General features: G+C 42.0%; 1 protein-coding gene across 1 annotated transcript in view; it reads right to left on the bottom strand.

Moving 5' to 3' along the window:
- Positions 1-23,613, bottom strand: part of NBAS (NBAS subunit of NRZ tethering complex) — a 192,811-nt gene that overhangs the window by 51,513 nt on the left and 117,685 nt on the right. The window contains exons 39-44 of the mRNA XM_056856460.1: positions 16,569-16,645; positions 14,811-14,948; positions 6,884-7,113; positions 5,253-5,363; positions 3,474-3,724; positions 664-998 (exon numbers count right to left, since the gene is read on the bottom strand). Of these exons, the coding sequence (XP_056712438.1) occupies positions 664-998; positions 3,474-3,724; positions 5,253-5,363; positions 6,884-7,113; positions 14,811-14,948; positions 16,569-16,645 (1,142 nt within the window). The remainder of the gene's footprint in view (positions 1-663; positions 999-3,473; positions 3,725-5,252; positions 5,364-6,883; positions 7,114-14,810; positions 14,949-16,568; positions 16,646-23,613) is intronic.

The raw sequence follows: 23,613 nt of genomic DNA, 5'->3' as shown, positions 1-23,613 counted from the left end.
AGTACCTTAGAAACCAACAAGATTTTCAGGGTATAAGCTTTCGAAAGTCAAAACTCTCTGCTGAAGGGAGCTTTGGCACTTGGAAGTTTACACCCTGTAAATCTTGTTGGTTTCTAAGGTGCTACAGGACTTGAATCTAGCTCTTCTTACCACAGACCAACATGGCTACCCTCAGAAGTTATTTAGCTGTTTCTCTAGTGGATTCAATCTTTAACAGCCTTGAGGAAATTCTGTCTTTAAGAGTATCAATTTCATTAATCCTTCAGAAAATGTGTTACTGAAATGAGTTAGAATCTGATTGAGGCTGGGATCTAAAGGTCTACTTTTAAGGGTGCCCTGTGGGATTAAAAAAACATAGTCAGTTCTCAATAACAGACGTACAGAAGCATTATGACATCATAGACATGAATTATGGAAAACTTCAATCTACTAGTTAAGTATTTCAGAGACCTGCTTGATCTAGGCACCCTTAAATGGGTGTCAAAAAGACTTGCATGAATTTGGTAACATTAGTAGTAATACTCTGAAACTAGCCCCACAATTGCTTTAAGTGAACAAAATTTTCCTGGTAAAATCACACAAAGCAAGAAGCAAAGATTTAGAACATTTTAAATTACATCTTGGAATTGACACAATGCAAATGCAAAAGTTAATTATATTTACCTTAACAACAGCCTTTGAGGAAAAGGTAATTTCATCCATAAACTCAATCAAGTCTCCGGGGTTTAGTCTATCCAAGTACTTGGCACAGATATCATATGCGTGCAGCCACTCAGGAATGGTGTCTGGAGCTCTCTTAATGAGATGGGGATCACCATTCCAGAAGATTTTTCTTAGCCATACAGCATAGACCGAGCTGGCAGCAAGCATTCTTCCCTCTTTTTCTGGGATTTTGGGAGCAAGCTTGGATATCGATAAAATATTTTGACTGGTCAGGACAGGATCCAAAGCTTCTAGAGGGTTCACGTTCTCCTCCGTTAGCTTTTTGTAATTAAGACCTATGAACCGACAGAAACGTATAAAAGTCCTTAAAGACATACCACAACTGACAATGACCCACAATTGTGTGTTTTGAGTCCTGAAACTGATGCTTTGGAGACAAACTCCCTAGCTAGGGCTGCCTCTGAGCTCCTGAAGACCGCACAACTGTGCTTTGTCTGGGCTTTTTAAAAAAAACAGGAATGCATGAACAGGTAGGAATGTCCACTGTCTGTTCTAGTGGGCTTTCTCACTGCAATTTTGCAAGTCATCTATAGATCAGACATGCACACACATGAATCTGCTTTATACTAAGTGAAACCATTGGTCAGCCAAGGTCAGTGTTGTTTTCTCTGACTGGCAGCAGCGGGCCCGGTGTCTAAGGCAGAAGTGTTTCACATCATCTATTAGCTAATCCTTTAAAGTAGTAAGGGAGGAAGTGAGAAAGAGCCTGCCATCTGGCTAGCAGCAACTTAATAAGATCTGATTGAGTCTGTCTCTCCCTTTGCTACAGTTATTCAAAGGCCTGGGCATGCCCGGAGGTGCAACCCAAAGGGGCTCTTGCCCTGAGAATAACAACCTAGAGCTAGACAGAAGATTTGACACAGGGAGATGAAGCCTTTTGTTTTTCCTGTTCTCCTCTTTATCCATTTTTTGGTATTATAAGCTGCTTTGGGGGCTCACAGTGGGAAAAGCAGGACATACATATTTAAATTTTAAAAAATGAAAAATAAGGTGCTCCCTGTACTTCAAGGCAAAACATACATCAACCAAATGAACCTTTCTGTCAAGAAAGTGTGGGGGTGAGTGTGAAGGAACAGAGTCGAAATTGAATATTAAGCTTTAATATCCATCTGCCGCAGACCACATGTACCACGATATTAAGGATGGCCTCCCTACTACCACCCCCCTTTATTTTTTTACAACTATTATATTTATAGGGGGTGGTCTCTCTGCTTGGCCATGGCATCTGTTAAGCTGCAGCGGGTACTGTGTTAACCTGTGCGCCATCTATTATAATAATCTTAGGAATCAATATTTTATGGTTTTAGATGTTTTTATTAGTATATATATAAATAATTTTGATTTAATTGCTGTTACTCGCCCTGAGCCTGGTTTTAGCTGCAGAGGGCGGGCTAGAAATTCAATAAATAAATAAATGCGCTACAACCTCCGCACATTTGCCAAATGGCGGTCCCCAGAGCAGGTTGGGGGGGGGGCGCCCAGTTTTTTTGGGGGGGCGCCCAGACAGTTTTGAAGAGAAGCCCTCTCCCAAGTTCAAAAACTATGAGAAGTCCAAATTAAAACTGCTTTATTATGCTTATGTGAAAACAGTATAAGCTACAAGAAGTTGAATATGGATAATATTCAACTGTAATTTTAAAAGTATTCTTGTTTAGTTTAACAGAAATATAGTAATGGAGAATAACTACATCACACTTTCGAATGTTAGAGATTAAAATGGGATAAAAGGCATATTTCAGCCCAGTACACGCGTGTGTGTGTGTGTGTGTGTGTGTGTATATATATATATATATATATATATATATATATATATATATATATATATATATATATATATATTTCTGTCTCTCTGTTGCTAAATAATTGAACAGTAGATACAATATTTTTGACGCACTATTGTAATACCCCATTTCCCCCATCCATTTTCTTTTATGTTCTTTCCTTTATTCTTTTTGAAAATAAAAAAGATAAAAACACAAATTAAAACAACTATAGTAAGTTACTTGCAGTTAAAACCTTCTGACTGCTTTGACTCCCTTGCCTTTCTTGTCAAATTTATGCTGCTCACATAGGTAATTTCAATACTTGCCTAGCACATATTTCCAATTTTAAAAATTATATATATAGACTGACACAGGAATAGAGAATAAATGGCATCTAGGAAAACAGAGTAGTGCAAATGAATACAGAAATCTAGAACATCTGATACATGAAAGAAAGCCCATGTAAGAGTAATTTCCCTATATAAACTTGCATGACTCTTTTTATACAGTCACATAAGTACATGCACAGGGAAAAAGTAAATGGCTACATGCACATTCCCTCTTACATAAAAATAAGATATCCATTGCGTTTGCACAAAGATGCCATTTCGATATGTGTGAGTCCGGCTTCAGTAGACAAAGGAATAAACAAAAATTAAGTAACTTGTAACAATATCCCATTCAGTAAATGTTCAGTAGAGCAAAAGTTTACAAACATTATTTTACATGTGTTTTTCATACACCGTCATGTTTAATACGCATTCATCTAATGAACAGTCCTTTTTAACAACATATGTTGCTTTAGCTTGCTAAAACTGAGCAGGCAATTAACTCGGAAGACCATAGTAGCACTCATGTGAGATTCAAGAATTCTACAGCCCTCTATATTATAAGCTTGATCGAGAAATGCTCCCTAATATACACCGATAGTGCTGAGAACAAATCAACCTGGTAACTATAAGCCAAAGGAAAACTGCCATCCCATACCTGGTGCAACTGCCTTGAATTTTTTCAGCAGACGGATGTGAGTTTCAGGCTTGATGGCATGCTTCCCAAACTCAGGACAGCCACAGTTTTCCAGGAGCATGAAATAATACAGTAATCGCTGGTGATCTCTGCCTTCGATAGTAGGGTATACATATTTGACCATGCGCTCATGAAAAGCATCTGGGGTGGTTTTCAAGGTCTCAAAGAGACCAAGGTTTTGTGCTCTGTCTTCTATTGCAGCTGTGGATAAGCTGTGTGACAAAATAGAACAGAGTTGGTTTCTTTCTTTCTGCATCTAGTCCAGTGGTACTCCCTTCACAATTGCCATTGACCAAAAGAGCAGTTACCATCATTGCGGTGTTCTAGGAATTCCCCAAAATTCTATGTTTTTTTACCAAAGAGGTCCAGGGAAACCTTAGAACATCCTGCAACATTGTGACATCCGTTTTTTTGGCTGGAAACGACGTTGCAGCGTCACACAAAGTGTTTCCTGAAAGGTCTTTGCTCCCTGATCCTCCTGCTTGTTGACAGCCAAGGGCAATCCTAGGCTAGATACAGTCAATCCCATTTGTTTATTTGGTAAAAATACTGATATTGTGTCTCATTTCCTAGGACTCAAGATGCTCTCCGTATTTGCTCTGGTAGACCATTCCTACTACAAAGTCTACCCTGTTGATTTCTGCAAAACAAGTATTCCTTACTCTTCTCCAAATGCTGAATAATAGCAGTGTCCAAGGATGGACCTTGTCCCAGAATTACCCAGGTCGCAGGAGGGGGCCATGACCCCGCCCCTGAGCCTTGGTTTCCCAACAGCTCCTGTAGCCACCCCAATGGCAAGAGGGCTGGCATTGCCAGGCTGGGCAACGTGTAGCTCCCACATAACAATAAGCAGCCATGTTAAGAAGCTGGCAAGGCAAATGGGAAGCAGGTGTTGGAGGTCCGGGAGGCTGTTGGACATGCATGTGATTAAGCCGGGCCATATAAGGGGCCAAATGGCAGGCCAGGGAGGAGAATCCAGATATTCTCCAGGCTGAGGAGAACAGCCTTGCGGAGAGAGGTGGAGGAAAAACAAAGTGTGGCTACCCCCCCCCCCCTGTATTTGAGGCCTTTGCCAGCACTGGGATCTTGGATGGAACCATGGAGATGGATAGGGAGGACTGAGCAGCCGTAGACCCCAAGGATCCCCACAGTCAGCTAATCCAACCCTGGAAAGGTGAGCATCCACTTTTAGATACTTTTGCACTGATAGTGACTCATTCTTTAACTCTTAGCTACAGCAAATGGTAGGTTTGCCCAAACCACCTTCTGTTTGATCAATGGCTTAAGTGTGAATATTCACCACCGATTACTGATGAATACTCAAAAGAGTGCACCCTTCACTTCCATCTCACTCAATTACAAGAGCCAGCGTGGTGCAGTGGTTAAGAGTGGTGGACTCTAATCTGGAGAACTAGGTTTGATTCCCCACTCCTCCACATGAGTGGTGGACACTAATCTGGTGAACCGGATTGGCTTCCCCACTCCTACACCCGAAGCCAGCTGGGTGACCTTGGGCTAGACACAGCTCCCTTAGCCCCACCTGACTCACAGGATGTCTGTTGTGGGGAGGGGGAGGTGATTGTTAGTTTGATTCTCCCTTAAATGGTAGAGAAAGCCGGCCTATAAAAACCAACTCTTCTTCTTCTTACAAGGCAGAATTTGCACGCTGTCTTTGTTTCAGCTTTTGGGGCTATTCGTCAATAAAACCAAATGAAATAAAAAGTGAGATGCTACGCTTACCCACTATCACTGAAGAGAAATTCCAGATGTGTCATGTAGACTTCCCAGAGAGGGATGCTGTAACGCTGAGCCAAGGACAAAGCAATCTTGTATACATTTTCCTCGAGAGTTCTGGTCAACGAAGAACCATGAAACAGATTGGGGAGGGAAAATCAACAAATAAGTAGTTTAATTAGGCTGCTAGAAAAGTGAAGAAGTGGTTAGGGTAGAAACCTATCACTTTTTGGCAGCATTCTTCCACAAGGAAAGGAACAGTAAGACTTTCATTACTTCCCTGAAGGGCGATGTACCACCTGCCACTAAGCATGTTACAGAAATGTACTCTAAAACTTGGGGGCAAAGTTTCACAATAAAGAAAAGGCAACGCTCACTTTCAGATGCATAATTCTAAAATGAATTTTATGGTGGAGGAGACTCCAGTTTTGATTAATAGGGGATTGTTTATGTACTTAAACCACGAGCTCAAGCATGAAAACTATTTGTCTGTTATGGCCCTATGTGAAGATGCTTTTGCTGTGTTGGCTGCTTGCAATTATTAAAGCCTCTCCAGAGTATTAAGAGAAACAAGCATTTTTTTGGTAATTAGAATTCACATGCATTGCACTCCCCTACTCAAAGCTGAGAACCAAGGATGCTTCATACATAGGGGAACTGTGGATATGCAACAGAAGAGCTGGATTGCAACCAGAGGATACAATCAACCTATAACCTTTATATCAGGATCACTATGGCCTATCTCCAGTGACCTGGAATTCTCCGAGGCATCAATTGCCACAAATAAGTAAGAGATCACCAGGGACGATGAAGAGGAACCTACTTTAAAAGATTCGGAGGGACTACGTCTGGCCTAGCAGTCCCACTAGTCTTTAGATCATTTGCTATCAGAGTTACCTTTTTCAATTGAATTAGGCTCCCAGGAGGACAGTTTATCAAAATCAAGCAGGCTAACAAAAGGCATGCAGGATTTGAAGTCATTAAATAGATTATTAAAACGTGATTCCCCAATGGCTGGAAGAATTGAGGTTTTGGCCAGGCGGGGGGTGGGGGCTTCAATCCATAACCTTCTGAAGCTAAAGTTTTATTTGACGTAAGAGATGATCCGAGAATCAACACAAACAACCCTGATAAAGATACACATCAGGATTTCAGAACTTCAGGGGGCCATGGCTCAGTGGTAAAGCATCTGCTTGGTATGCAGAAGGTCCCCGGTTCTATCCCTTTGGCATAAGCAGAAGCAACAATGCCCATGCGTCACAGCTGCTCAGTTTTTCTTCAATGTCACATTCAACCACAACAAGGCAGACAAAAAGCAAAGGTCCAAGTAGTTCAAAGTTTCTGTTCGTAAAAGGGGCCCTTGCACTGAGGCATAACAGCTAGACGGAACAAGGGGAGAAGTCGCTCTAATAATAACATTTTGCATTTATTTATCTATTCAGCAGGACAAAACACTTCAACTGAATAGAGCAGATGGAGGGGGGGGGGAGGAAATCCCATTAACAACCACCTTGTAAAAATAAATCTACAAAGCTGAGAGATGACTAATAAACTTTTCTAAAGGTCAGCACTGCTGAAAATTTATTTACCTGGTTTGAATTTTAAATATGTTAAGCTACAAAGCAGATGTTACTTACTCTGCCAGACCCAATATGGTTTCCCTCTTGTATTGACCATCCGCTGTAAACCTCCGGACATCCACCCCTTTGCCAAGCCCTTGAAGAACCTGAGCCTGAGTGAAGTCCAAGAGCCGTTCATTGTAGTACCGTAGATGCTTGATCAGAGCTGCTATCTCATCCGGCCAGTCAGCATAGCTAGTCTGGGTAACATGCTCTGTCACCATTTGAATTAATTCCTTTGGGTCAGCCTGTGGAATTAGTTCAAAGACACAATGAAAACTTACTAATGTTAAAATCACATTCTAAAAGTTTTTGGGAAGATACTTTTCAATTATCCAACAAAGGTTCGTAAAGTAGCAAGCAGCTCAACGTAACGCTTTTGTTCAGGCCTCATACAAGGTTCACTCTTTTTCAGTTCCCCATAGCACTTTGTCTTCTTTGACACCTTCCCCCTAGACCAGCAGGAAATGACGGGCTGTTGAGGGTCACCACAGACCTCCCAAAGATGCTCTCTGGGCCTCTGCCTCACACCATTCAGGCCTAACCGATTCATCACCTGACAGCAAATCTCATGGTTGCCTAGCAGCAATGGATTTTGATTCGATCTTTCCTCCCACGAGCTCATGGGAGTGTACATGGTCCTCCCCTGCTACGTGTTATCCTTATAGTGGCCCTGTGAAGGTAGGCTTGCAAAATGCCTGGCCAAAGATTGGCCACATGACTGGCCAAAGATTTCCCCTTCCCTCTGCTGTGAACTCTGCAGGGCAATCTGCATTTGGGTCTCCCTGCTCAATGCTAACCACTACACCATATTAGCTATCAAGCCTCTGTAGAATGTTACAAGGGTCAGCATCTCACCATGATTACTGCCACTAAACAATTTAAACAAGTTAACCCAACTAATGGTAATAACATCAAGAACACCAAAGCTAGACATCCCGATGAGAGATCTCACTATTAGTACAAGGAAGCAAATTTCATCTTATTAGAGAAGTATTTGGGTCATATTCTACACTTTGATAAAAGACATTTGCAGGTTCCCAAGAGAACTCTTATAAATGGAATAATAGCTAATCAGTGAACAGGTATTCCCTACCTTATATTCTAAATGGATAAGGAGCAGCTCTAATATTTTTTTCTAAATAATGTCCGGAGGCATCTTTTTCGCCCCTCAGGAGCAACTTATAACTTAATTGCTTTGAGTCTTGAAACTCCATTTTAGGGAAATGAAGAAAAATAAACGGTACGGACAAATAACATATACATATTAAAGCAAGATGGAAAAAGGAAATCAATTACCAAGCAATTTAAAACATTATTTCCTTTGAAACATTCAGTGCTATTTAAATTTAATTAGTAGTTTGAATTTCTAGAAGCCATAAACCAGGACAAGTGGTGAGTTTCATTCAGTGCCGTTTAAAGAGGAGTGACACTTTTTAAGAAGAAGAAACTTCTTCGGGTTACACCTTGTTAATCCTTTTAACAGGATCTTTCCCAGAGAGCTTACAGTAGCATTTCATGGTGATTTCCAGCCTTGGCTTTGTGGCACCCTAGTGTGCCAGTTATTACAACAGGTGCGACCAAATTCTCAAAACAAGACTGGTAAGTAATTTAAAATATATTTTTAAAATTAGCTCAGATCCTAAGGATTCTATTTAATATTAAAGGTAAAGGCAGTCCCCTGTGCAAGCACCGGGACATTACTGACACATGGGGTGACGTCATATACTAATGTTTACTAGGAAGACTATGTTTATGGGGTGGTTTGCCATTGCCTTCCCCAGTCATCTATACTTTACCCCCAGCAAGCTGGGTACTAACCTCAGACTGATAGAAGGCTGAGTCAACTTTGAGCTGGCTACCTGAAACCAACTTCCTTCGGGATCGAACTCAGGTCGTGAGCAGAGCTTTTGACTGCAGTACTGCAGCTTACCACTATGCGAATCAGGGCTCTCTTCAATACTTAAGTGGCAACAAATCCCCCAAAAGTGGTGGCCCCTAGAACTACCCAGGGCTGCTTTTGTGGCCGTGGGGCTGGGGAGCATGTGAAGGTGAAGGATATCCTCCGTGGCTGTGGTGGTTATTCCTGGCTGCGGCTGGGCAGCCAACTGCCTGCCCAGGTCTGCATGGGGCTTCTGGGAGGACCAGAGTTTTGTGCTGGCCCACCACTCCTTTGTTTAGGGAGATGTGTCTAGGGGCGGCTGCATCAGTCGGCGTTTGCTTCCCTCAATACTGGTCCTTTGGCCTCCCTTAGTCTTGCCTGCTTCTCGGCTTCCACCTTCACCGAATCCCCAAGAACCAAACATTGGGGAGCACAGCAGACTGCAACTATTTGTTACATTTACATCAACAAATAGCTGAACTTCCCCAAGATAATTTCTGAGTAAGCTTTGGGGGATTAACCTACAGAAAGGAAAATATATACAATTTCCCCTATAGTGCAAAAAGTAGATGGGGGGAGCATTATGCGACTGTGTATATTATCCCCTCCCCTGGATTGGAATGGATGTTGATTCCTTATGGAAAGAAGCATTGAACATTGTTTGAAGTATTTCTTTCTTTTCCTCCACTCTGCAATGGAAGAAGGATGAGAAGCTGAGCAGAATTTCAGGCTACCCAGCAGACAGGACCTTATGGTAAGTGAGTGGGGTTCAGTGGCAGAGAACGTGCTTCGCATGCACAAGGTCCCAGATTCAAACCCTAGCAGCTCCAGTTAAAAGGATTGGGTAATAGGTGATGTTAAAGGAATGCACCTATAATCCTGGGGAACCAGTCCCTGTCTGTCCCAAATTGACTGGTTTTAATTTCCAACAAAATTAGGATCCAAAGACATCAGTGCAGAATGTAAAGAAACTGATAATGGACTTTGGTGCAGTCTCTGGCTACAAAGTGAGCAATACTAAATCAGTGCTGATGGGTGTAGAGTTAACAGGAGTGGATAAACAATTCATCAAGGAAATAATGAACTCATCAAGGAAGACGGAGGAGGTAAGGTATTTAGGTATCTTTAGTAATTGGGACTTTATGATGCAACAAAATCTTTGCCCAGTAATTAGGAAGGTTGAAAATGATTTAAAGAATTGGATTAAATATAAACTATCTTGGCTAGTGTGAATTGTCCTTATTAATATGAAAGTACTACCCAACTCCACTTTGTAATTATGACATTATCATTATTAGTTAAACGCTCAACACTGACCCAAATTCAGCAAATGTTTAATAAATTTATCTGGGGAGATAGAAACCCCAGAATTAAAAAAATTCAGTGTTCCAACAGATATGAGACAATGGTGGTCTGAGGGCTCTTACTATTGAAAGATATTACTTAGCTTGTAGGCTCTCAGCTCTAACTAATTGGTTTGGAAAATATAAGACTGGGAAATAGAGCCACATGGTCTCTCTTGTTTACTGGATAACTGGATCTAGAAAAACAGTACGCAAAGAGCAGACTCAGGAATAGTACATATTAGTTTGGCACTGGCTGAGGTATGGGATAAGTGTAAAAATAAACTGGGATTAGAAAGCTCTCCCTATATGCCAGTACTGCAACATAATGAGTTTGCAGAAGCCCTCCAGACAGGGAACTATAGAGTATGGGAGAGTCTGAAATTCATTAGGCTATCCAACTTCCTTAAAGATCAAGCTAACAAATCCTTTACAAAACTTCAATATGAGGCTGGTGAATTTGTTTGCCATTCTTTCAGTACCTTCAGATAAGAAGCTTTATTCAAACTAGATCAAATTAGAGGAATATCTTTTGCCCGTTAAATAGATTTGAGCGAATTTTAAATCAAACACAGCCACACAGGCGACTGGTAGCAACTACCTATGGACTACCTGCAGATTCAGAAGGCAGGAGTACAATTTACAAGAGCAGGTGGGAAAAAGAATTACAGAGAACCCTCTCAGAAGAACTTGGGCAGGAACTGCATAAGCGTATCGTAAAGGGATCATCTAGTACAGGCATCAGGGAAAACATGTTAAAAGTGATGTATAGATGGTACCTTATGCCTGATGGGATTGCTAAAACATTCACAGGCGCCTCTAAAATGTGTTGGCAATTTAATAAAGAGGTTGGCACCTTTCTTCATGTCTGGTGGCACTGTCCGCTCACTCGAGTATTTTGGACCAACGTATATAGGGAGACAAACAGTATCCTAAACTGCAAGTTCATATGGGATCCCAAGATAGCTCTGTTAAGTATTATATCAGGCGATTTCACAAAGGGGGAAAAATCTATTGGTTGCAGCAAGGCAACTGCTTGCTCAGGCTTGATAGCAGCCATACTTGCCAGGCATAGATGATTGGGCATGTAAAGTGTGGCAAGTAGTATTAATGAACAAAATGGCAGTATATAAGAAGATCTCCCGAGGGAAAATTAACTCTCAGGAGCTGCTAGATGAAACATGATTCCTATTTATCATATATTGGAACAGATACAAACCAAAGGAGCAGATTAAGTAAAGTAGTTTAAGATTTATTTGAATGCTTGATTGCAATAGATGGAAGATTAAATTAGGACACAGCATAAGTGGCAGAGTAGGTAAGACATAGGAGGGCTTGGTTCTCTATTTCGGTAAACAGAATAATAATATTCAATGATGGTTTGTATATGTATTAGTAGCTTAGTAATGTAAGCTACTAATTAACGTATTGTTTTGTATTTGTTTTTGTACAATTGTTTAATGATGGAAGGAAATGGAATTACGAAGTATAATTTCAATAATTTTTTAATAATAAAAGAAGAAATTTGGGTGACCCAGTTTGACAGATCCCTCCTGGATACAATTCATGCGTTATTCTGTGACCATGATTTTTCCAGTCTCTCTCATTAATGAACCTATCTAACAGAGAGTACAGCATTGAAACTTCTAGCTTGGTTTGAGAGTGCAACAATAGTTCTTGTCTATACTGGGGGCTGACCAACTTTTAATTGCCTCTCTTGGCAATCAGTCTGAACAGGAATCTCCAGTGACAGTTGATAGCCTTTAACAGTTCACCAGTGATGAGGTTAAGGCAGTTAGGATCTTCACTGAACAGTCCTGGGAAACTGCTATAGTGTGTGACCTTATTAGCGAAGCATTTTAGAATGTCTTCCTTTGGCGTAAAGAAGTTTTATTAAATACCTCTGTTCAAATCTGGGTGCCCAGGCAGCTCACCTATGTACATGTTGCATTATGATGCTAGCTGAGCAACCAATCTTCCAGAACATACTCTGGCTATTGGTTCTTGTAGGTTATCCGGGCTGTGTGACTGTGGTCTTGGTCACACAGCCCGGATAACCTACAAGAACCAATGAACTCTGACCGTGAAAGCCTTCGACAATACTCTGGCTAGTGCTCTTCTACCCACACAGAAAAACCAGCCAACCAAAAGTTGTTGAGTCTGAATTCTCCTTCAGGTCTAATACCTTTAATGTGGAGCTCATCCTCTCTATCACTCACAGAAGAAGAAGCAGAAGAGCTGGTTTTTATATGCTGACTTTCTCTAGCTCTTAAGGAAGAATCAAACCGGCTTACAATCACCTTCCCTTCTCCTCCCCACAACAGACACCCTGTGAGGTAGGTGGGGCTGAGAGAGTGTGGCTAGCCCAAGGTCACCCAGCTGGCTTCATGTGTAGGAGCGGGGAAACAAATCCAGTTCACCAGATTAGACTCCGCCGCTCATGTGGAGGAGTGGGGAATCAAACCTGGTTCTCCAGATCAGAGTCCACTGCTCTTAACCACTACACCACACTGGCTCCACACAGGATTTACCTCTTTTTTCAACACCAACTCTAGGTCTAGGATTTTATCGATTCCACAGTAATGTTCTTATACCTGCCATAGGCTTTCTTGCTTTCACAGCACTGTACACCAAACAAAAAGGTCACTTTCGGTAATGGCATGGTTACCAAGTAGAAAAGGGTTTGGGGACATATTCATGATTTCCTCTTCAAAGCGTGAGGACTTTGTATTCTTAGAAACCAGACACACCTGAACTCTCTTTTCAGGTATTTGGAACACATCAGAGAATTCTTATATTTAGAAATATTTTGTTTGCCAATTTCTAACTTTGAATGAACCGTCAGAGAACCTGCAAGTGCAGATGAAAGCGGAACAGGACTTGGGCACATTGATTAAGTATCATTTAAAAACATGATAGCCCAATTGGGATACTCTGAAGATCATCATGTTGCATCATACTACTTGGCCAAGGCATCTGCTTGGCATGCAGAAAGTCCCAGGTTTAATCCCTTGCATCTCCAGTTAAAGGGATGAGGTTGTAGGTGACGCAAAAAAACATCCCTCTACCTAAAACCCTGGAGAGCTGCTGCCAGTCTGAGTAGACAGATACTATATAAGGCACCAGCATGTGTCATGCATCTTTGCATTTTGTTCGACTGAGATTTGTCAATTAGATATTATACAGGGGGAAAAAACCACATTCTATGGCAGGTGTGCAAACCTGGTGGCCACCTACAAGAAACGTCTGACCTCTGTAATTGCCAACAAGGGTTTTGCCACCAAGTACTAAGTCATCTTTTGCAAAGGGATGAATTTCACTCATTATAATGCACATCAATCTCTGACTTTTGTCTTCTGGGTTTCTGGGGGTTTTCCTGTTGTTATTCTGTCTCTCACAGCTACAACAGACCTACCATTAAAATTATGGACTGGTCATTTCTTCATCAGAGGGCAAATGGACAAATTCAGCAGGGGATCAAATACTTTTTTCCCTCACTGTATATACATAGATAATAAGGCAGGTAATCTCAACAATTTGCTCCTAATTTTGAACGTGGTGGCACAAAATGTAGCAGCGTCAACAGAAACCCTTGGATTTTCACCTGAGAGCAACTTTGTTGCCCTCTTTAACTCTGAGTTATCTGGGAGCGTTAGTCCAAGGCCGAATAAATTTGCCATGAAACCTCTTCATAGAAAGAGTTGAGAAGAGTAACCATAATGTAGGAAAAAGGAAACAAAAAACAATTGGAGGGGTGGGCAGGATGTAGGGCAAAGAAAATGGAGGAAACTACTGAAGAAGCGTGTACCAGATATTCTTGAAGGTCCAGGTAAGTGGCCCAGATATTCTTGAACATCCACAAGCAACAACTCTTCAGAACTGTTAGGAACGTTAAAAATTCCCAGTTCCACTACAGTGTGTTGTGGGATTGCATCATTTACTACATCTTCAGGATGAAGACTATTCACTCCTGTACTCTGCCTCCTATTCTGTAAGGGGGAGAGCAATTTCTACCAATTCTCCCTGGTTCTGCTTACACTCACTCCCCTCTAGACATTTCCTGAGAGTAAAATGACCCTCCTCTCTGGGAACAGAACTTTGACGGGCTCAGGGTGCTGAGGAAGGGTGCCAAGGGGAGCAGGAAAGTCCCGTTTCACAAGTGGGTTTCCCTGAACATTACCCAGTATCTACAAGACCATCCCTATCTATATGATTGTTGACAATCAAAGGGAATTCTAAAATATTGGGAAGGCAGTCCTTTTTTTGTAATTGCCACGCTGTTTTGCTTTGAAAGTTTATTCCTGTATTTGGTTAACAATTCCCAGCTTTATTAAGCCTTTTCTACTAATATTGAGACTAGGTTGACAGATTTCTATTTTCCCAGATACCCTTTGAAACTCTCGTTTCAAAAAGTCTACCTTCCAATCCTCTGGCTGATTTTTAAATATTGCATACTAACACTACATGCTGTATCTAATGTTTACCAAAATGGGAAACTGCTCTTTTCAAACAATAGCCTAAGCAATAGTCATTAAAAAACATTTATCTATTTTGGCCACACTGCATTAAAGCAGTTGTCACTTTATACATCGCTAGATTAAATCACAATATGCAACTTGACCGGAATAAGTCAGACATGCCCTGAACTGGAGTAACAGAACAGCCTTTTTGTTGCAAACTAATAGATATTTTTTAAAAAATAAATAAATTAAAAACTAACCCTGTAGAGCGGATGGCATTTGTCCTTGAAGCATGGCGCCAAACAAGCATAAATCTGCAGGCTATAGTAATAACTTGCCAGCTGGAGAGATAACGCAGAAGGGGGTTGCTTTTCAAAGCACTTGTTGGCATCCACCACCTAGGAGGAAATTGGACAGAATTAGTTTAGCTAAAAGATCATTACCATTGCAAGCACACCATCTTTTTAGTAGCTGCTACAGAATGATTAGGGAGAAAATGGTGCCAAAGAATATATTCTGTGCAAAGCAGCACCATACATATCTGTATACATTTTAAAGCCACCTATTTAGAAGATATAATATTTATATCCCTCCTTTCCTTCAGGTAGGTCCAGCAGTAGATATTGGTCCTCTCATTTCCTGCACCCTCCCTTTTTTGGCATTCCTGTTCACCCTATGACAGTAAGCAGAGATCTGACTAATCCAAAGTCACTGAGTTTCATGGTTCAGTGATTTAAATCTGGGTTTCCCTGGTCCAGCTATGAAACGCTATACACCATACCACATCTTGGAATGCTTTCATAAGAACATAAGAGAGGTCATGCTGGATCAGACCAAGGTCCATCAAGTCCAGGAGTCTGTTCACACAGTGGCCAACCAGATGCTTCTAGGAAGCCCACAAACAAGACGGCTGTGGCAGCATTATCCTGCCTGTGTTCCACAGTACCTAATGTATTAATAGACATGCTCCTCTGATCCTGGAGAGAATAGGTATGCATCATGATTAGAAATACAGAAATAAAAACAAAGGGTATTATCTACTCCTAGCCTGTCTATGTACAGAGATCATGGTCTGGTATCCCTACACTCAGCCAAGCGCACTGAGAACCAGGTAGAAATAGCCGTGCACCATGGACCTGAGTCCCTGATATACAGCACATGTGGCGTTCTGCTACCTTACAACACCTGGCAGTTTACCCCAGCCTGCTTATCCCCTACTGGCCTCCCGATAAATGAGTTTCTCATACTCAGTAACTGGTAAGGGTATCCTGCAAGTGCTCCTTCACAGCGGCTGCACACAAAGGGCCTCAATATATTGGGTCTGCAATTGATAAATCTGCTCCATAGGTTGAAGCCAATGAGACATGAAGTCAATTACTGGTTGGCTCAGAGGCCTGCAGTGAGGAAGGAAAACTTGGTGAAATTGTCACCTGCCCTCTCCTCCACAAGCAACACTTTTGTTATCGGAAGAGCAAGGTGAGATTTCGACAAGCTTCCCCTCTTCACTGCACCCTCCCCCATCAGGTGGCATTTTGTCTATGCATGTTCCATGACCTCCACCAGCTCTGGAGGTGCTAAAAAAATCTATATTGGCAAACACCTTCTGCTGGCTCTCTGTTGGATCCATCTCAACCTCTTTAATTTAAGGATATCAGGTAGTGTATCTTGGAAAAACTGAGACCCTGAAAAATATTTCTAGAGTGCTACACAGACCACTGGTCTGAGTCTGTAGAAGACAACTCCTCATGTCCTGTACAAAGGATTTCTTGTTGAGGTACTCAGATTCCGTAATACTATTTTCAGTTTGATTTATTGGCGATCTCAAGTGAATTACATGGATTCAGAGCGATAACCTCTGCCCTGAACTACATTTATGATTTCACCTGCTTTGGAAAGGATGGTTTTATTGCTCATTGTATGCTGCTGTAATACTGGTAGCTTAGAGCACTTGCTAGGTCTGTTCTAAACCGAAAGGTGTGGGTCAGCCTGCTGAAGATTTGCCTCAGCTGTGTACATACCTGTGGCAAGGCAAGAAGGTAAGCCAGAGACAAGGTCATGTCATTTGGTAATGCTTCACAGGCCAGCTGTAACAGGACTGGAACACAGAGCAAGAAAAGGAAACCTTCATCAGATGCTGATCCCTTTGCCCTTCACACAAACCAAGATTGATATTTTCCTCACAAACCACATTTCATTAGATTGCAGCGTCCTGCACACATTTTATTTATTTATTTATTAGACTTATAAGCTGACTCAGGGTGGGTAACAACCAAACAAAAACAAAAAAAACATTTGGAGGATCTGTCAAGTGTGAATGGCTTATTCACTTTAAATGGTTTCATCTCCTGATAACAGACATCCAAATGGTGTTAGAAAAGGGAAACAGATACTACTACTGTGCTGTTTCAAATAGCCTAAAACAAAGCAAAACTTAATAAAACTCTAAAACCCCAACATAATGGCGCATAAAATCCTAAATAAACTGTGGGCGCCATACAGGTAGCAATCCTTCAATCTGCATTATTCCCATTCAAGGGACGGAAGTGGGAGGAGGCCAGTAAAGCTGATATACGCGGCTGTCCTCAGTTGTAGGCCTGGTGGAAGAGCTCTGTCTTGCAGGCCCTGTGGACACTTTCAGATCCCGCAGGGCCCTGATGTTACCAGGCAGAGCATTCCACCAGGCCGGAGCCAGGGCCAAAAAAGCCCTGGCTCTTGTTGAAGACAGCCACATGCTCTTAGGTCCAGGGACCACCAGTAAATTCTCATTGGACGATCTTAATGTCCTTCGGGGGGTATACCAGAAGAGGTGGTCCGGAAGATAGGTCCCAGACATTTAATTAAATGCTAATCAATGCAGCCCCCCACAAATATCCCCCGATAATGTATAATTATCCGCTATACTGGATTAGCCAATGTGTTCTATGCATTATCAAAACAAGATGAAATAATGCCACGGAAGATGCTAAACTCAACTGCCGACACATCCCTCATGCTGATTGACAGCACTGAAATCTGGCTGTAACACAAAAGCAACAGTATAAGTCAGGGGTCTGCACATTGCGGCTCCCGAGCCACATGCGGCTCTTTGGCCCGTTGAGTGCAGCTCTCCGAACTTGGTTCGGAGCCCCTGCTCTTGCGCCGGCAGCCGGGCTGTGGAGCCGGCGCGCCTGAGAGAGAGAGCGGGCGTGCTGTTTCTCTCCCCGCCCCACCGTGGAGAATGGCCGGGTCCCCCTTTCCCTTGCCCTCAATGGTTGGGAGGCTAAAGCCTCCCCTCCCCTCTAGCCGCACGATTGCTGGGCGGGCGGCTCAGCGGTTCCTGCCCCCCCGCCTATCAGCTGTTGGGCAGGGCGAGCTTCCTTTGGTAGACCTGGCCTCTGGCTGAGTCCCATTTGGAGGCCATGTCTACCCACTGGCTTTCTTGGCGGTAGACCTGGACTCCGAGGAGGGGAAAAAGTCCCCCTTCAGAGGCCAGGTCTACCAATTGGTTTCTATGGGCCTCCGGAGGCCAGGTCTACTGCCAAGAAAGCCAATGGGTAGACCTGGCCTCCCAATGGGACTCAGCCGGAGGCCAGGTCTACCAATAGGCTTTTATAGCGGTAGACCAGGCCTCCAGACGAGGACTCCGGACAGGGAGGGGGAAATGGCAGGGACTTACAATTTAATTTTTATCAATAAATAAGATCACTATTAAGTATGATATCAAGTTTAATTCAGTGTACCTATAGTTTAATTAAGACTTAAAACTTTAATTAAAGTTTATTAAGTTAATAAACGGTGTACCTACCTATATAGTTTAACTTTAAGAAATTTGGCTCTCAAAAGAAATCTCAATCGTACTGTTAATATTTGGCTCTTTTTGACTAATGAGTTTGCCGACCCCTGGCATAAGTTATGAACATTATGAGAAAGAAGAAGCAGGATAATGTGAAATGGGCTGTTTCCTGCAGGCTTCCCACATCTGTATTAACTACCCTGTGCTTTTTATGCGCTATTAATTTAAAAAATCTTACCTATGATAAGGAAAGCAGCAATCAATTAATAATTTTACAAGCCATCACTACAAGTGAAGAGGGTGAAAATATCAGAAGGAGGAGGAGGAGGAGGAAGAGGAGAAAGAGAAGGAGAGTTGGTTTTTATATGCCAATTTTCTCTATCTTTTAAGGAGAATCACACCAGCTTAAAATCTCCTTCCCTTCCTCTCTCCACAGACACCTTGTGAGGTAGGTGAGGCTGAGAGAGCTCTAAAAGAACTGTGACTAGCCCAAGGCCATCCAGCTGGCTTCATGTGTAGGAGTGGGAAACCAACCCGGGTAACCAGATTAGTCTGCCGCTTATGTGGAGGAATGGGGAATCAAACCCAGTTCTCCAGATTACAGTCTGCCACTCTTAACCACTACATCACGCTGGCTCGGCAGCCATAGATTCAGCAAAGCAGCTTAGAGCTACTGAGTTATAGCCTGTGAACTGTGATAGGAATGAGTTAATGGATTGATTCAATTTATAGGCCGCCCTTTCCTCAGTTTCAGAGTAGCTAACAACACTCTGAAACAGCTTAAAACATTTCATATAATGCAATAAGAATGGGGAATCACCAGAAGTCTCCAGGCAGACAGACACTCTCTAATGTGAGTTCTTGCTTTGTTCAGGCAGGTCCTTTCTTTTGATTTGCTCCCAAGATGCATCCCCCCGTGCTGCAACCCCATTCTGTGCTGACAACCCCCCCTGAACATCAGGATCAGCTTTTGGCCTAGTATGGGGAGAAGGGAGGTGAGACGTCCTGTGAACTTCTTCCATTCAAGCTTCATAAGATCAAATTATTAACTATTACATTTGAACAATTCTGGTTGAATAGTGTAGAGCCAGAATTTTGTGGAGAACACAAGAGTAGTTTATGTGTAATGCACCTTGAGTCTCAATGAGAAAAGCGACCTACAAATGATGCAGGTAAGTAAGTTGTACCTCAGTGATGATGTGATAATTTAAGGAATAAGTCTAATGACTGCTGGAGAACCAAAAACAGATGTTAATACCCAACATTCTCCATAGTAGGAGTTCTCCTTCTGCATTGGCTCACAAGTCTAAAGCTGCCATGCAAAACACAGGAAGGCTCTGGGGTCTCAGCACAGCCACTAGCTCGGGGGAGTCAAACATAAGGCCTGCGGGCTGGATCCAGGCACTTGAGGGCTCTTATCTGGCCCACGAGCCAGCTGAGGTGGCCACCCCCCTCCAGTCCCGATCTGGGCTGGCGAGGCATGGCCTGGCCCGATCAAGCGATATTTATGTCATGTCCAACCCTCGTAACGATTGAGTGTGACACTCCAGCATTAGTACAAAGCGCACTATACCTTATACTATGCCTGCACAAACTTCCCTCCAGCTGAATACATAGCAGTGGGATCTTCTCTGACCAGATTGCATTACAGGAAGATTTTGAACCACATAATGCTTGCCTGCTATATAGTATAGGATCACAGTCAGAACTTGCATGGCTTAAGAGGCATAGCTGACTGCACTGTTCTCCAAGAGTTCTATACAGGTGCATCCTGTAATAGAAATCTCATAGCCAGAAATTGGTGAGCCCAGCCTAGCTGGTATGGAATAACAATGAATAGAGAACAAGTGCCACAGATAAAGCTCCCACTGGTACACAAAAGAGTAATGGGACAAGAGCATGAGCCCCAGGGGAGTCACAGCGGGTCGCCATTAGAGGAGAGATGCTGGGGGTTGAGGAAAGTTGTCAGAGATACAGTAATCTTGACATTTCAGTGGGTAAGGGATGAGAGGAATGCAATGACTGCCCGAGAATCTTTTTGGATGCACAAAGTGCCTGGAGACCAATTAGATGTAGAGAGAAGCCTTGCGGAGAGCTAGCAAAGGTGGCATTTAAAAAGCAGGGAGGGGAGATTCTCAGACCAGTTCAAGCTTTGCCTTTTAAACTCTAAACAAATAGTTGCCAAGCTGAAACACCAAAAACAAAGAAAGAAACAAAACAAAAACAAAAAACACTCGGAGGATCTGTCAAGTATGAATGGCTCATTCACTTTAAATGGCTTCATCTCCTGATAACAGACATCCAAATGGTGTTAGAAAAGGGAAACAGATACTACTACTGTGCTGTTTCAAATAGCCTAAAACAAAGCAAAACTTCCTCCTCAAACGAAGTCACTGGAAGATACACAGACCTTACCATTTTAACTAAACAAACTTTAATTGAAACAGAAAAAAGTCCCGTGGAAAATTAAAACATGAACTCATTAAATAATAACGTAAATTCCATATTTAAACAAATACACTTTAATTCACTGCAAAATAAATAATGGTGTTGGAAAACTGGGACAGAAGATAAATTTCAAAACTATGCTTAGAGTGTGGAGGTCCATACCATTGATCCAGCCATCAACATCCATTACAAGATGCCAGATAAAGACTTGATGGTTGTCGTGTATTTAACTCTATCACTCGGAAATAAAGGGGGGGGGAAATCTTGACAGATCCCCCTTTTCCACCCCTGAAGTACTTAAAAAATGGTTAAACATGGGTAGCAGAGTGTTGCAAAGTTTGCATTTATGTGATGAACTATTGATGGAGGCACACAGTGTGTTCAATAATCTTCAAAATTTGTCATTAAGCTTTGACAGTGAAGACCAAATTGCCACTCTACCCCAGCAAAACATGTCTGCTGCAATCACTGGTTTTGACTTTTCCAAAAGGGCAAGTGGTTATTTGTCTGCATGTTTTTGGTGTTGTTAAAAACTGCAAGTTGGATGGTTCTGCTGTACGCTATGATAATTCCAGTAGTAAGGTGTTAGGGGTGTGTATTTGGATACTCACGAGCCGAATTCACAATGCCCAAAATTTTCTGTTTTGTTTCGGCTTGGAAATAGCTGAAACAACCCAAAACGCTCTTGAAATTTCAGGCTCGCTGAACATTCATCTCCTGATATTTTGGGAGTGTTTTGGTGGCTTCAGGGAGCTTACCAGTTGGTAGGGAAAGGAAGGTGAGCCAACTGGAGTCTCCTTGCAGCAGCCAGACCGACAGCAGAATCCCACTCTCCCTTGAAGGCAGCAGGAGCAGAGTGGGGGGAGAAGAGAGGGAGAGTGCTGAGGCTGGGCTGCTGAATCGTCGATGCTGCCATAGCTCTTTAAACATTATTTTCAATGGGTGATAAGACTTGGCCTTTGGATGCCAGGTCTACTATCACATGTTTTCAATGGCCACCACACAGAGGCCAGGTGTACCGATGCCCAATATTCCAAAACCTGAAAAGAATTACCCCAAATATAGTCCCCATATGGAAATTTAGGGGATAACTGTAATTGTACCCTTTCTGAAATACTGAAATGAAATTAAAATGAACTTTTAAAAGCACACATCCCTAATGAGAGTGCCTGTCATTACTAATGGGGCCACCTTGTCTTTGGATAGTCCTGTTGGTTATGAATTATTAGGAAGTCAGCAGCATAGTTTCTACATGTGCAATTTGCCTGCCGCTGCACCAGTCTGAGAATGTAGTTAGGCCATCAGTGATAGGCATTAGTGTGTAATGGTGAGTCAAATGGAAACCACAAACCTTATGCCCTCCCCTCCTCCTCAGTTTAGGTGGGTTTTCAGATTACATAAATAATCTATGCAGGTATATGGTCTGTGAAGTAATATAGTAAAGAATCTGTGAACCATAAATGTTAGTAAAGAAACTCAAGATTGGTCACAGCTTTTTCCCCTTCCTTGCCAGTTTTTTTTCCTTTTCATTTTAAGTGTGTTTCAAGCTTTTGAGATAATCATCCATCTTTCCCTTTTCCTTTGACCAGTCTTGGGTCTTTATTCCATTTAAACTGGTCAGTTTTCCATTTAAAAATGAAGATGTTTCATTACATCCTAGATACATAGTTCTTTGTACAACTGGCAGAGGGTGATGAAATAGGTTGATCCAGAAGGTCAACGTAGGAATAACTACAATGAGTACAACCAAAAACATGGGAACAGAGCACACACGCCTATTCCCATTATAACAATTGTGGCTTAGCATCCCTACCTCTCCGCTAGCTCTGAGTTCATGCAAAATGAATTGGAGGAACTGTTACGGGTTGTGAGAGGACTGATGCCCATAACATAAGGTTGCACAACAGACCACTGCAATTTGTTTGAGTGACATTTCATTTGGGAGTGTTTTGGGATAAAATGCCTTGCATCTATGACAACACGGTGTCTGTTATAACATATCAGACAGTTATAGAGTGCAATCTCGTCAGGTTTTTTTATAGATGAGTTTCAGTTGTTGTTACCCCAATGGAATTTATACATGTTCCACAGACAAAATAGTACCATGTAATAGACCTTCTCTTGAAGGCTTACAGTGCATTCTTAAGGAGAGTTACTCCAGTCTAAGCCCATTCATTTTACTGGGCTTAGACTGGAGTAACTCTCTTTAGGAATGCACTGCTAGGCAGTATTTTATACTTGCAGGAACCTTCTTAAGAAGTTCCATCTCCTGTACAGTATACAGATAATTTCTGAACTGGGCCCTTCTTTGTAAATTAGTATAGATGATAAATCACACGAGGACATCCTGAATGCATAAATACAGCAGTTTCCTTGTGTGCTGTGTCAATGGTGATTGATTTTCTTGGAGAGCTAATGTTCTCAGAACCATAAGAAACATTTATCTACATGAGACCAAGTCAGTTATAAATGAGAGGGCTTGTATAAATATCCATATGGGTATAATTATTGTTTTAACAGAATTAATTGGTGCAATTTTTCTCTTTTTAGTAAATATGGTAAGACAAACAGCCCTTTTTTCTAAGAAAAAAAAGATGTCCACAACACATTTGGGGGCGATTCCCCCATCCCCGAGCCACTTTTTCTGAATTCTTTCCTTACAGCCACTTCCCCCTATAATTAAAGCTCATTTGAACAAACATAGGAAACAAGTATATGAAGCAGTAACTAGTAAAATGTAATTCTGTTTGACTTCATAAGTTTGACAGAAAACATTTACAATGCTTCAATTAATTTTTGTACATTTAATTGTGAATAAAATAAGAGTATGCAACAGACATATA

This window comes from Euleptes europaea, chromosome 10 (assembly GCF_029931775.1).
Source record: "Euleptes europaea isolate rEulEur1 chromosome 10, rEulEur1.hap1, whole genome shotgun sequence".
Lineage (NCBI taxonomy): Eukaryota > Metazoa > Chordata > Lepidosauria > Squamata > Sphaerodactylidae > Euleptes > Euleptes europaea.
This window is presented reverse-complemented; position numbering and strand designations above follow the sequence as displayed.